Source organism: Colias philodice, chromosome 2 (genome assembly GCF_061535455.1).
Source record: "Colias philodice isolate Cphi_HAF_F1 chromosome 2, ilColPhil1 Martin Lab GWU primary, whole genome shotgun sequence".
Taxonomy (NCBI): Eukaryota; Metazoa; Arthropoda; class Insecta; order Lepidoptera; family Pieridae; genus Colias; species Colias philodice.
The window spans coordinates 12,086,095-12,100,705 of record NC_143087.1 but is presented as its reverse complement, the minus strand read 5'-3'; the positions used below and the strand labels follow the sequence as shown (position 1 = coordinate 12,100,705).

Below are 14,611 nucleotides of genomic sequence, written 5' to 3'. Positions count from 1 at the left end.
GAGACAAGTGCTGTGATGACTGGTACTTAAAACCTACTGAGTTATTTTTTAGTTTTTAATATATTACCTACATTATTAAGATCTTTTTCTATACTTAATATTGTAAAAAGGAAAGATTTGATTGTGTATGCACAAAAAGACCTCAAAACTACTGGTCCAATTTTTTAAATTCTTTCGTTGTTGGAAAGCTACACTATCCATAAGTAATAAATTCTTTTAATAAAAAAATACTAAAAGTTTTACAATTTACCAAACATTGAGTCCATGTATCTGTAGCAATCTATTTATTATTATTTGGGACCATATCCAATGTTATAAGTAACATTTTTATCTCTTTCAGGCAGACCATCCATCTCAATTTGCCTTAATTGACATGTCAAATACTACTGATCAACCATCATGCTCAGGTTATCCACTTCCACAAGATGCCAAGGATCTTGAATTGGTAAGAGCAGTTCTTGAATAGAAAACCTATATGAAATAATTCTTGTTTAAAAAAAGGAAACTTAATACATAACTTTTTCATAGTCTAAGTCATTCATTCTGAGATTCATGCGTATAATTATGAGAACTGTTATCAATAATTAAAATTTCTTTAATGTTTTAGGCTTCAGCACTCGAAAAATTAAAAAAATTAGAAGAAAAAGTGGAGAAACAGAAAAAGAAAATTAAATGTTTAAATGAAGTGGTCCGTCAACAAAAATTTAAAATTGAAACCTTTAAAAATATCATTATTGAATTGAAGAAGAAGAATTTAATAAATATGGAGACATCCATATTATTACAGCAATGTGCTGGATCTCATGATTTTTTACATAGGCAGATTTTAAAATATAAAGGATTGCCTTTGCCAAAACAGTACTCAGAAGAAATTAGGAAGTTTGCTCTGACCCTACATTTTTATTCGCCAAAGGCTTACGACTACATCCGAACAACGTATGAGTCCTGTCTTCCGCATCCACGTACCCTCAGCAAGTGGTACCAAAATGTTAATGCTGCACCTGGACTTTGCCAAGAAGCCTTTTGTACCCTTGAAGCCAAGGTTAAGGCAACTAAAGAGCCTGTCATCTGTGCTCTTGTGATAGATGAAATGTCTATCAGAAAATCACTTATTTGGGATCCACAGTCAAAGCAGTATCATGGTCGAGTAAACATCGGGTCTGACGTCGATAGTGACAGTACTGAAGTGGCAAGCCAAAGTTTTGTATTTTTACTTAACTGTGTAAATGGAAAATGGAAACTGCCCATAGCTTATTTTCTCATCACTAGTTTAAGCGGTGAACAAAAAGCAGGTCTGTTGCATTCATGTTTACATAAATGTTTTGAGGTTGGTGTTAATGTTATCAGCGTGACGTGTGATGGGCCTGCATAGAATTTTTCCATGTATCAACATTTGGGATGCAATCTCATGCAGAATGAGACCTTCTTTTATTTAGAGGATCATAAAATATATGCCTTTATTGACCCTTGTCATGCGCTCAAACTAGTCCGAAACACATTTGGAGACAAAAAAGTTTTGTTTGACTCGTTTGGAGCAAAAATCGATTATAATTTGTTAGTAAAACTCGTTGAATTGCAAGAGAGCGAAGGCTTACATCTGGCCACTAAAGTTACAAAAGCGCATGTATTTTTCAATAAACAAAAAATGAAGGTGCGTTTAGCAACGCAGTTGCTTAGCGAGTCAGTTGCCGACGCACTTGAGTATTGCGGCAAAGAGTTAAAAATCGCAGGTTTCGAAGATTGTGACGGGACCATATTTTTTGTTAGGATTATGAACAATTTATTTGATGTGCTGAACAGCTATTCAGTGAGACCTCCAGGGTGGAAAAAAGCTATTTGCATAAATAACTATGGACTTGTGGAAGCGCTTTTTGAAAAAGCTGAAAAGTACATCCGTACATTAAGATTTTCCGATGGAACATTCGTTATAGAGTCCCAGAGGAAGACCGGTTTTATCGGCCTAATTGTCGATATGAAAAGTGCTTTGGAATTATTTAAGAAGTTAGTACTTGAAAATGCCATCCTGGTGTACTTACCGATTTACAAATTCAGTCAGGACCACATAGAGTTCTTTTTTTCGGCAATCAGAGCCCGTGGAGGTTTTAATAATAATCCCAATGCAGTGCAATTCAGAGCTGCATTTAAGCGGCTCTTAATACGTGCTGAGATCCGTGATAGTGGGGTGGGAAACTGCATACCGTTAGAGCAGATAAATATTTTAAACTGCTCTAGCACTACAGATCCAGTTCGAACCATTAATGATCTCACAGAAAAAAAATCGTTTGTAGAGGTTGAAGAGGACGACAGCGAGTTATTCGATGAATATTTAGACTGTCTCAATAGTAACATCTCAAAATATGCTGAGTCTGTTGTCACATATATTGCAGGGTTTGTAGCGAGGAAATTATCTCGAAATTTAAAATGTTCAGTCTGTGAGTCATTATTGCGTGGAGACTCTCAAATTTACTCAAAATCCTTAATAGCTTACAAAACACACGGAGGCCTTATTTATCCTTCAAAAGGCCTAGAGAACATTTGTCTGAAAACTGAGAAAATATTAAAAAGCAATTTTAGGAAAACTCACAATGAAAAATACTATCTATATATATATTCATTCTTAATAGAGAACATTGAAGAATGTTCGAAAATATTATCTTCTGACTCCAGCGAACACGATACCAAACATCAACTTTTATTGATTAAAGCAGTGGTTAAAACTTACCTTGACATCAGATTCAGATATTTCGGTAAAAAGGCAACAGAAAAAATTTCCTTTAGAAACTATTTAAATAAGATTATTTTATTTCGCAATGAATAACATTTGTTGTCTTCATTATTTGGTACCTTATTTAGAAACTATTTTCTTGACTAAAATTCATGTCTTTAATAAAAAATCAAAGGTCATTTGCCGCATCTGTGAATACTGTCGCATGTACCTAAACATATATAGTAAGTAGTAACCATTATAACTTAAATAAATTATTTTATAAAAAAATTGTGTTTGTTATTTAACTATACTTACTTGTCCTTGAACATCTGCTTGAGTCACTTACATGTATTTTAGCCAGCGGCTCTGCTCGCGTTTATTTTCGTACACGCGAACGAAGTTGCGGGAAAAGTACCCTATGGATGGCTCCATGGTCAAATAAAACCAGATGTTAAATTTCATCAAAATTGGCTTATCCGTTTTAGCGTGAAAACGGAATATACATACATACACACTTTCGCATTTATAATATTAATAGGAAGGATAGGAAGTTGGATAAGATAGGATAGGAGTAGTGAGGATACCTATGTAAAGAAGCCGTTTTAGCGTGAAAACGGAACTTACATGCTTTCGCATTTATAGTACTAGCTTCACCCGCGTTTTCAAAGAAAAATCCCCGCGTAGTTCCCGTTCCCATGTGATTTCCGGGATAAAACCTACCTTATGTGTTAATTCAAGTTACTCTCAATATGTGTGCTAAATTTCATTGTGATCGGTTCAGTAGTATTTGCGTGAAAGAGTAACACACACATCCATCTTCACAAACTTTCGCATTTATAATATTAGTAAGAAGGATAGGATAGGATTAGTGAGGATACATATCTAAAGAAAACCCTGTCAATCGCGAAAAAAAATCAGCTGTTTCATATAAAACTGCAGAACGAAAATATCAAAATGTATTGATTACACACTACAGCTGATTTTTTTTTCGTGATTTTAGAGTTGACCCCATAATAATAGTTGTTTATATTGGTGGGCCAAATGCAGGGGGCATTTAAGGGTTGGACAGGGTTTTCTTTACATACTTTATAATGTACTATCACTACTATCCCTAGTAGGTAGGTACAAATATTGTAAAACGGTTAATCCGGTACTCACGAATTACCGAGTAACGATTGCCCGATAGAAGTAGTTATCTTTTTTTATTTTGTTGAAAGAAGTACCTCTTACTAGGTAAGCACCTAATGCATACTTATCATTCAAAAAGACAAAATTCTTATTACCTGAATTACCCATTCTTAACTCTCTCATCAATCGATACAATATTATCGACTAGACGAACAAGTGAACATCCCTAGCCCGCCATGTTTGTTTCCCGATTTGTTTACTTAGGTATGCAGGAAAAGTACATGCATATGGCAGTTCCATATGATTCGTTATTCAGAGGCTTGACCATTGACCACAGATAACTATATATTAGTCAGAGACATTGACTTTTGAGAAATTTGACAGATTGAATAATAAAATATTCAATGATGCCATGATGCTGAGTTTTTTGAACAAAAAATTTTCATTTTGAAGTGAATCTTCTATAGGTGCGTTGAGACTTGAGAGTAAAATTGTAAGGTCACGTCATGGCATTACCGTCACGTCATAGAGTAAGGCGACGATTTTTGTATCTCTGAATCTTGCCAAAGAAGTTTCATTTCTGACACGTGTGTTCGGCAAACACACTCTTTTTTTACATCAACGGTGAGACAAGAGATTATGAAATCGGTAGGTCATAAGATTAGAGCATTCAAACAAACAAATTTTTGTATTAAAGTATAAATAATATTTTAACGTATGTCTTACTGTTTTCCAAGTATCCAGACATAATTATTAAAATAAAAAAAGTGAAAAGTCTATATTCAAATGTCACTGTCAATGTGTGGTGATCGGAAAAAACAAAAACAGACGCAATTCGCAAACGTGAACTGTTGAATTTTTTGGTGGATTTTGATAATTGCACACACGTGCAAAACATTTTTAAAGAATATACAACTATTTTACAATAATCGCTTCAGCGGAACCGGTTAGTAACCCCTATTTACCTTTCATTGGAGGCGTTCTTAACGGTTCATTTTTATATTTCTTTCTCGCGATGAAAACCCCACAATGGATTATTTATCCTATTAGCGGGTTGTACTGATTTAAATGATAATTTGATTTATTTAAATATTCTATTTCTTGTAATAATATTAATGCAACACTGAACACTTCTGCAGTGTTTGTTATCGTATTATTGTACGTATTTAAAAGGTATTTAAATGATAAAAAGTATGTAGTTATTTTGTTAGATGTTCATCATGATAATTCAATCAGAAAAATAAAATATTTTTTGCAGTAACATGTTATAAATTACAGTGACCAACATTTTTACAAAAAATGGCCACATCAACTGTATTACGAGTAAAACGAAGACTGCAGGACAATCCCCAAGACGCTCTGGTCCTGGTTTGTAAACGCCGTAAGACTGATGCAGAGGAGATATCACCTTCATTGTTTGTTTTCAGAGGAACTGTGGATAATCAGGTATTTACAGTCCAGAAATTTTATTGAAATACTATAAAGATTTATGCTTTTATACTGCAAAAACAAATTAACTATCTATTTCTTATTTCTTAATGCAACTTGTAAACTAAACTGATGCTGATAGTGCACTTGTAGATAAACTTCCTATCTAATCTACAAAAAAACAACTTATAATGAATAGAGATTTTTGAGTTTAAGATTAAAAATTTAAAAACAATCTTGTCCACCCTTTAATCCTACAATCTAATTATTATGTATTCAGGAAACCTCACAACTCAAAACCATTGTGCCAAAAACAGAGATTAAATTGAAACCAAAAACGGATGTTGATGATATTATCAAGAAGATTCGTCAGGAACGAAAAGAAACAGCTTCAGAAAATAGATATGCCATAGTTAACTTCAATAGAGGAGTTAGAGACGAAGATGATATTAATTTAGTGGATTTAGAAGCAACCGGACATGATGGGGATGATGTGAAATTCACATATGACTTGTATACAGCTATAAAAGAGGATTTTGATATATCTATGCTTGATAATTTGGTGAGGTGAGTTATAAAATTACTAAGTAGGTATATTGTTTAAAACAATGTCTGACTATTTTTGTCAAATTTCAAGTATGTGATGCCTGATTCCACATATTGATTATTAGCCTTTGATCAGACTTTTTAAGACATATATGAATAGAAACACAAAAATGGAAAAAACCTACCAAATATAATACTAGCTTTCCGCCCACGGCTTCGCCTGTTTTATACTTTTATCTAAAACCTAATAAATGATATACTAAAACCTTCCTCTCAAATCACTCTATCTATTAAGAAAAACCTCATCAAAATCCGTTGCGTAGTTTTAAAGATTTAAGCATACAAAGGGACATAGGGACAGAGAAAGTGACTTTGTTGTATACTATGTAGTGACCCAGGGTGTATAAAATGTAGTAGCCCTTCTGGCTAACATTGAGAATCACCACACAAAAAAAAAACTATGTAGTGATGATTCCACATATTACAATTTAAAAAACTTCTTTTTGTGAATAAATATTTTCAAATTCCAAGAATAATTTAGATTTAGGAAAGTCTTAAGACTAAACATAGTAGTTTGCAATTCACTGAATAATGAATATGTTTGAACTAGAAAAGTAATACAAACGAAATACATATTATGAATATTATTCTCACTCATCTCTATTAAAATAATTGCACCTTTGTCCTCTATTATTTGTTTATATGTTTCTGAAATATGTCCAATAGACATTATCTACACTAATATGGTAAAGAGGAAAACTTTGTTTGTTTGTTTGATTGTAATGAATAGGCTCATAAACTACTGGACCGATTTGAAAAATTCTTTCACCATTCGAAAGCTACATTATCCACGAGTAATATAGGCTATATATTATCATGCTATTAGACCAACAGGAGCGGAGCCACGCGGGTGAAACCGTGTGACACAGCTAGTTACTAATATTGCTACTATTATAAAGATACAGTTTGTAAAGATGTGTTTTTATTATTTATTAAAGTGAAACTTTTATTACATCGTCTCAAACTTTTTGGTCTGTGTAGCGCATGTCGCGTGTATCGCGGCTGCCGAGTAGGTATACCTACTCGGCAGCCGACCGTCACGCAACATGCGCTACACAAAGCAGTGTTCGGAACCATTCGAACAGTTTCACTTTTACCGTGATTTCATAAAACCACACAACATTATTATTTATTATATTTCAGCATCGAGAACTACGAAACAGACCTCATCCTAGGCACATATCACAATGAATCATCGGACGAGGCTGATGATGATGATGACTCCAATGATGAGAACAACTGGCGGAACGATTACCCGGATACAGAAGCAAGTAGCATTAACGAAGATGATATGATTGCGGCTATGAAGCGGTGTGATATAGGTTAGTTTTACAAACATTCTATCTTTCACTTTTGTTTAATGTTAAAAATCCTAATATAGCCTAAAGAAGTGAGAAATTACAAAATATTACATTTTTATATTGAAATTATGAATTCTGATAAATCTAACTAGCTGGTATAACGAAAAATGGACAGTTTACCTGCGCCTGTTAATACTGGCGTAAAATCGAAACATTTTTGACTTATCCTAAAATAATTAGTTTTATTTGTTTACTTATACTTTAAGTTTCCTTTCCAAATTACTGTTCAAAGGAGGTCTGAGTTATTTTGACTAAGCCTTAAGAAAAAAATATACTAAACTTTTCCTGTAATTCAGATGACCTCTCAAGTGATGATGGCGAGGACAAAATATACAATGATCCCCCGGACTTATTCAATGAGGACGTCAAAAGATACGGAGCGGCCTACGCCAAGTATAAAGCCAGAGTCTTAGCCGAAGAAACAGAAGTCCTAGATAGCAAAAACCTCGTCCATTGTTCCAGAATAAAGGATTTGGATGAGGAATCTATAGATGGTTATAAAGATGATAGCGATAATGGTTTTTATTACGGGCAAGAAGAAGATACGGAACAATTTTGTGAACAGTATAGTGATGATGTTTATAACCCAGATTGAGTAATGAATTGATTGTTTGTTAGCTGTTGTTTTATTTTGAAAGATTCAATCATATTTATAGCCCTAAAATTTATGAGATTTCGCTGTTGTTCATGTTACCGATATATGCTGTCAATGGCTTTTTCACATGTACGTTGTTACTACTACATACATAGTATATTATTATTAGTCTGTGCTACTACGTTACAATTTGTGAACCTAACCAATTTTGTTGAAATGTGTTAGGTACTGAGATAGACAGGACTCAATAAATAGTAGCTTTGCCACGGTTTATCATCTTCATTTTTCTCCCACAATAACTACACTGTCTTGCGTGTAAAAATTGAAAGAATTTGTAAGAGCAAAAAACGAAAAAAGACAGTTTATTAAAAAATATCTATGGATGTGTAATATTTAGTAATAAGTAATAATCAACTCGACAACGTGTGTCCAAAGCGGCTTCTTTCAGGCATGGCTTAATCATTTTAATCATAAAATGCTATTCCTAGAATATTATGTGAAAAAATCGCGAAGAAACCAGGTACAGAATCCATACAAATAGTTGGATTAAGAAATTCCATCCAAGGCTTCTCTCGCGTGCACTCTGCACAGTGCACTGTATAATAATTATTAGAAATAAGAAATAGAAACACATTTATTCCCAAAAAATGATACAGTACCTACATTAAATTTCAGACAATACTTATAACTTAAAAAAAGGTATAACATTATGTGAAGTCGACGACGACGACGAATTATATTATATCAGCTGTATCACCTCAGGGAAAGGGATTACCGACTTAGCATAAATGTTACAGCTGAGCATAGCTGAGGCTGTACACACTACACTGTTATTCTGTCAGCAACATATTAAGTAAAGAGAGGAGTGACTAATATTAGGTTTTATAATTTTAATGTACGGACTAAATTATGCTATGTATTACATTATAAAGTAAGAAGGTTTTGATATATGAGCTGCTGATAGGAATGAGAAGTTGTAGGTCATCGGCATATAAGTGAAATTGACAATGTTCAATTGAGTGTGTAATGTCTGCTGTATACAATATAAATAGGATAGGTCCTAAAATACTACCTTGAGGTACTCCTCTGGTGCCTTTCATAGACTTTGAAAGTATATATGTGGTTGCCATTAGGATTACGTAAAAGAACTTGTTGAGTACGATTTTCCAAATAGCTTTGTTGGAATATATTGTGTACATTTATATTGGCAACTCTGTAGGCAAGATGGAAGATGCCCGTTAGCAATGTTAATTATTTAAAAGTGTAAACTGTTCTTTTCTTTAACATGGTGTTTGAATTAATTATTTAACAAGCTTATATACCAGTCAATAGTATTCGAGTCAAATCCGAAATACAATAAAATGTTTGTAGCGTTTGAAAATTTTTTTGAAATAAAACGGAGAACTGTAGTTACCTACCTATTTTGTATTCTGCTCTGTTATCTCCTGGAATATTGTTAAAATGAGTATTTATTTTATCGGGGTCATTAAAAGTATGTGGTACTTAGTGATGTGTTAGATTTAAAATTTGGTAGAACAGATCTCGATTTAGATATTTCCATAATACTTTGGGGTTTTTTAAATTACTGTTAATATTATGATTAAAAAAATTGGTTGCCTGTAAAGTCGGTTTACTGACGATAGTTGAACGTGACAACGTCCGATTGTGCTTCTTTGTCGCTCGTTCCGCGCTCTCGCTCGCACTTCAAGCCTTACATGGAACGCCTCAGATGAGTCAGAGCGAGGTAACGCCGCATGAGTGATGTTTTTTCGTGCGTGCAGCCGGCTTTATCGAATTATAAGACGTTGTCACGTCAAAAATGCCCTTTTTTCATTGAAAAAACCACAATTAACTAACTGCTTGAGACTTTAGTATAAAGCTTCTTTATCTGATCTGATTTAGAATCTTGAAATTTTCTGTGTGAAAGTCATATTATACTCATCTTGTGTGTTTCACGAGATAGGAATTCGTTGGTTGTTTGTTCTTGGTCGTTTGGTCTCGTTCTCAGCGTTCTGCTCGCTGATCAATAAATAATTAATTAATTGATTAATTAAAATCAATTAATTAATTGAATAATTTGATAATTCATAAATAACTTGTTTATTTCTGAATTATTAAATTTTTATTGCGGCCAGATGTAAATAAATACATCCTGCAATCATGCCGCCGCCCAGCGTGCCGCCGCTGCCGCAGCGACGCGCGACTCGTCCGCGCGCACTGGGCCGCAGGGTCTATAGTCGGTCGGTTGCCGCACTTGAAATGGGCCTGGACGCCATTGCCGCTTCCGGCCAGGCCGCAATTGTGGCCCGCTCAACAGCAACTGGCCGGCTTCCTGTGTTGGTGTCGGAACCTCAGTCAGGAGCCGGCGATGAATCATTCCTGGCGAGTCCACTGACGTTATCGCCGGCCCAATCCACCGAATCCGTATCCTCAATTACTCGCTCACTCACACCGAGTCGTCAACAGGCCCCGGCTAGCGCCGCCACACTAACGCCGGGCACTTTGAAGCGCGCCGCACAGGCACCACTGCCACGCACTCCGCGCTTCCCAGCCCCCTTAACGGGTATTCCTGTGGGACGCTTTCCCTCCCCTCCCCATAGAGTAGGAGAGAAAACTCTCACAGCGTCCCCGCCTCCTCCTCTGAACATGCCGACGATGTCATCGGGCTCTCCTATGGAGATCGGGACAACCGGCCCTACATACGCGAGCATGGCCGCGTCCCAAAAATCCCCAGCGCTATCACCCTCCACCTGCTCCGCCGCCGTTGCACCCGCCGCGACCAACTCCACTTCGACAGCAAACGACACTACTGCCTCTGCCTCCACCTCTGCTGCTACCGGCGCCACAAGCGCCGCGCCTCCTACCAAACAGCCCAGCCGTTACCCCCCACTTATCGTGGAGACGCTGCCCGACTGGCCCACCCACTTTAGAGAGTTGAAGAAGGTCCTCGGACATACCCCAAACGGACGTCCATTTGGCAAGGGCGTCCGTTTTATACCAAAGACGGACCAGGAGTTCCGACACATCCAGCGCTATCTTACGCAGCTGGAGAGTAATACCGGAATCTCCTGGTTCTGCTACTCGCTGCCCGCCGAAAGAAGCGTAAAAGTAGCGATCCGCGGCCTGCCGGCTAATACAGAACCGGCACTAGTGGAGACAGAACTGCGAGAGCTCGGGTTTATCCCAGAGCACGTGCGCGCAATCCCCGCTCGTCCAGGCAGGCCGGGCTGTCTGATGTTCGCGCAACTGCAGCGGACTCCGGACCTCATCCCAGGCATTTACGAGGTGAGCGAACTGCTCTGTATGCCTGGGATCACAATTGAGGCATGGCGCGGCAGAAAGGGGCCAGCCCAATGCCATCGCTGCCAACAGTTTAGGCACTCCTCCCAAAACTGCCACCGGCCAATAGCCTGTGTGCGGTGCGGTGAGAACCACCCGGCAAAGGAGTGTCAACGTCCGCGCGAGGAGCCACCAACGTGCGCCAATTGTGGCGGCGCCCACACCGCTAATAATGCGAACTGTCCGATCTTCCGCAAGGAGACGCGCAACCGCCGAGCAGGCACCATCGCACGCACTGCCACTAGTGCACGTGCGCCCGCAACAGAAGTCGATGCACCTGGCTCGCTCATGGCTGCCGCCAACCAGCCAGGGCCGACGGGTAAACGCCGCCGTAAACGCGGCAAACGCACACAAAAACGGCCACCAGCTGCACTGTTAAATGTGAATTTTTGAATATGTAACTGTTTCTTTACTTTGCTAACAGAACATGGAATAGTATGGATTATAAATCAGCTTATTTATTTTACAATTAATAGCTAAAATAAGGTGGACGCGAATTACTACACCGAATTTGTACTACTTCCATTTTGCGTCCACGGTGGGCGCAAACTATACCTATAGTGCATAACAATAGAACATATTGCGTCCACATTGTTTTTCATTACGTAGCAATGAATTGTTTGTTAATATATGTAATTTAAAATAGATTGTAAATTTTTGACTAAGACTACAAGTTGATAATTTAAATTTTCATTCAAATTAGCAAATTTTTATGCTATTTTTTCATTTTAAAATGGGTATTCTAAGAATGAGACTAGTATCTTTGAGAATGAGAGTCAATAAGTCTGTGGATAAGAAAATAATATAAACAAAAAAGAAATTTAATTCTAATAAATAGGGTAGGTAGGTAATCTTAATAGAACTGATTATTATTTATTTACATAACGTAACTTAGTTTTTTGTTAATTTTTAGTTCTATTAATGATGAGAAGATAAATATAAATAAGTTTTTCCAGTTTCCTTACAGTGAATTATATTAATAATAATGTTGATTTTAGGGTTCCGAACCTCAAAAGGAAAAAACCGGAATCCTTGTAGGATCACTTTGATATCCGTCCGTCTGTATGTCCGTCTGCCGGTCTGTCTTTCTGTCAAGACCCATTTTCTCAGTAACGCGTGGAGGTATAAAGCTGAAATTTATATTGAATACTCAAGTCTACGGTCCCTTGAAGCAGTGAAAAAATCAAACTTATAAGCCAAAGCAATCAAAAGATACAGCCGTTTATGCTGCAAATTTTCGCAAATTTAGACATTCGCAAGGAAATCAAAACCTACAGGGTACTTTACGTGAACACAGACACTTGAAGTTTGGTACGAAGCAACGTCTTATAGCACAAATAAGGGAAACATTGAAAAAATAATCATTTACAGTCAAAACATATGAAAAAAAACAGGTTAATACGGAACCCTCGGTTTTTTTTTTTTTTTTTGTGTGGTGTCTCTCAATGTTAGCCAGAAGGGCTTCTACATTTTAACGCGGACGCGGGGGTGAACTGAAGGTTCACCCTGGTAGCGACATGCACAAGGGCGTCCCCCCTTGACGGGGATCTCGAACCTCGGCTTGGGCTGTCGCTTGAGTGGAGGAGGCCAGAAGGGCCCTAATCGGACGGGGGAACCCTCGGTGTGCGAGTCCCACTCGCATTTGGCCGGTTTTTATTAAATAACTATATTCGTAAATAAATAATTTATTAAAATCTAATTTTTATTTGCATTTATCTGATAAAATATCACCCAATATACTCTTAATTCCTTTTCTAAGCTGGTGGACGCGAACTGGTCCACGGGTGGACGCAAACTGGAATTTTTGGACGCGAACTGGGTAAAACGCCTAAGGGCGCTTGTGCACTACAAGGAATTTTACTGTCCGGCATTCCGATTTTTTACGGTCCGGTTTGGCATGAAAAAACCGATGAATTGGCTTGTGCACCTGTCCGTCTTTACTCGGATCAGTGCGGTACAGTTCAAGGAAGTTTGGCGGTATAATGCTATCATAAATGATTGTTTTTGCATTTTACAAGAAACGAGTAAAAAATATAGAAGGTGAAATATTATATTATGTACTTACTTCGTTATAATAAAAAGTAAAGTTCCGTAAGAGATTTAAAATGCGTTTAAACACACAAGATGAGTATAATATGATATTATGAAAATACAAATAAATTTCGATAGCGGGATGTAAAGTGAAGCTAACGGCATCTATTGATCTGTCTTTACAACCATTTTACATTTTTTTATATTACCACGACATCTATCGAAATAAGGATGGTATAGCCGTGCCGCTTTTATGCTCGACTTTTTTGTAGAACTAGCTAACGAAATGATAAAGCCACAAAGCCTTGCTTACGCATAGTTCAGACTCAATTGACACCAGATGGCGTTAGTAGAATCATAAAGTTTGAGAACATTGTATAATAAATAGCTAGATTATAATATTTGTGCATGATAAATAGATATTCATTTAATTTTCCGTTTTAATATTATAAACTCTACGCGAATCCCAAAAACTACGTAAACAAGAAGCGAACGAGAGGAGGAAGGTAGGGGCGGAGCGCGCTCCGCTCCGCTCCGAGCGGCACTAGCACCTTTGAACTTGAACTAGACCGTTATAGGGTCATTGCGCCTGTTCGCGTCCACTTAGTGCAGTTGGAAAGTTTGAAGTAGAAAATAAAAATGTTTCAGAACAAATTTCAACGCAAAATTTATGTAACGTGTTCATTACATAGTCTATTTTAAGATTTACTTTCAATTGTGTTGGAAATATCATGTGGTTTTTATTTATCTAGACAAATAGCAGAATTAGGGCGCTTGTGCACTACAAGGAATTTTACTGTCCGGCATTCCGATTTTTTACGGTCCGGTATGGCACGCCATTAATCTAAATGCTAGCTTGTGCACTATACGTAATTTTACTGTCCGACATTTCACTTTTCCCTATTCCGGATGGTTTTTTTTGTGTCTACGAGTCGCTGTAGATATAATTGTTTTCGAATGCCCACTTGCTTGGATTTTACTCTTTTTACAGCATATGCCAATTGAAAGCAAGCTCTTGTTTTACTTCCTTTTAGCTGGCAATGTGATTTGAAAAGTCGGTATTGTTATTTTTATATACATTGACCTATAATTATTATCTAAGTAAGTGTTGGTAAGTTAAAGTTCAAGTGGGAATAGCTTTAGCTCCTCGTCACCGATTAAAATAAATAAATGAAACACGCATTTTAAATCTCTTACGGAACTTTACTTTTTATTATAACGAAGTAAGTACATAATATAATATTTCACCTTCTATATTTTTTACTCGTTTCTTGTAAAATGCAAAAACAATCATTTATGATAGCATTATACCGCCAAACTTCCTTGAACTGTACCGCACTGATCCGAGTAAAGACGGACAGGTGCACAAGCCAATTCATCGGTTTTTTCATGCCAAACCGGACCGTAAAAAATCGG

The 14,611-nt window shown here is 36.9% G+C and overlaps 1 protein-coding gene across 2 annotated transcripts; it reads left to right on the top strand.

Annotated features, from left to right (window-relative positions):
• The first annotated feature begins 4,622 nt into the window (after nt 1–4,622).
• fs(2)ltoPP43 (female sterile (2) ltoPP43) lies at nt 4,623–7,847 on the top strand. 2 transcript variants are annotated; one of them, XM_089708569.1, is made up of 5 exons: nt 4,623–4,781; nt 5,114–5,281; nt 5,544–5,830; nt 7,013–7,191; nt 7,527–7,847. In XM_089708569.1, the coding sequence occupies exons 2-5, from the start codon at nt 5,135–5,137 to the stop codon at nt 7,823–7,825; spliced, it is 912 nt and encodes a 303-aa protein (XP_089564695.1). In that variant the 5' UTR covers nt 4,623–4,781; nt 5,114–5,134; the 3' UTR covers nt 7,826–7,847. The 2 variants fall into 2 exon arrangements, with proteins under 2 accessions (XP_089564695.1, XP_089564704.1); XM_089708578.1 differs by having other exon boundaries at nt 5,094–5,281.
• Nucleotides 7,848–14,611: the final 6,764 nt, after the last annotated feature.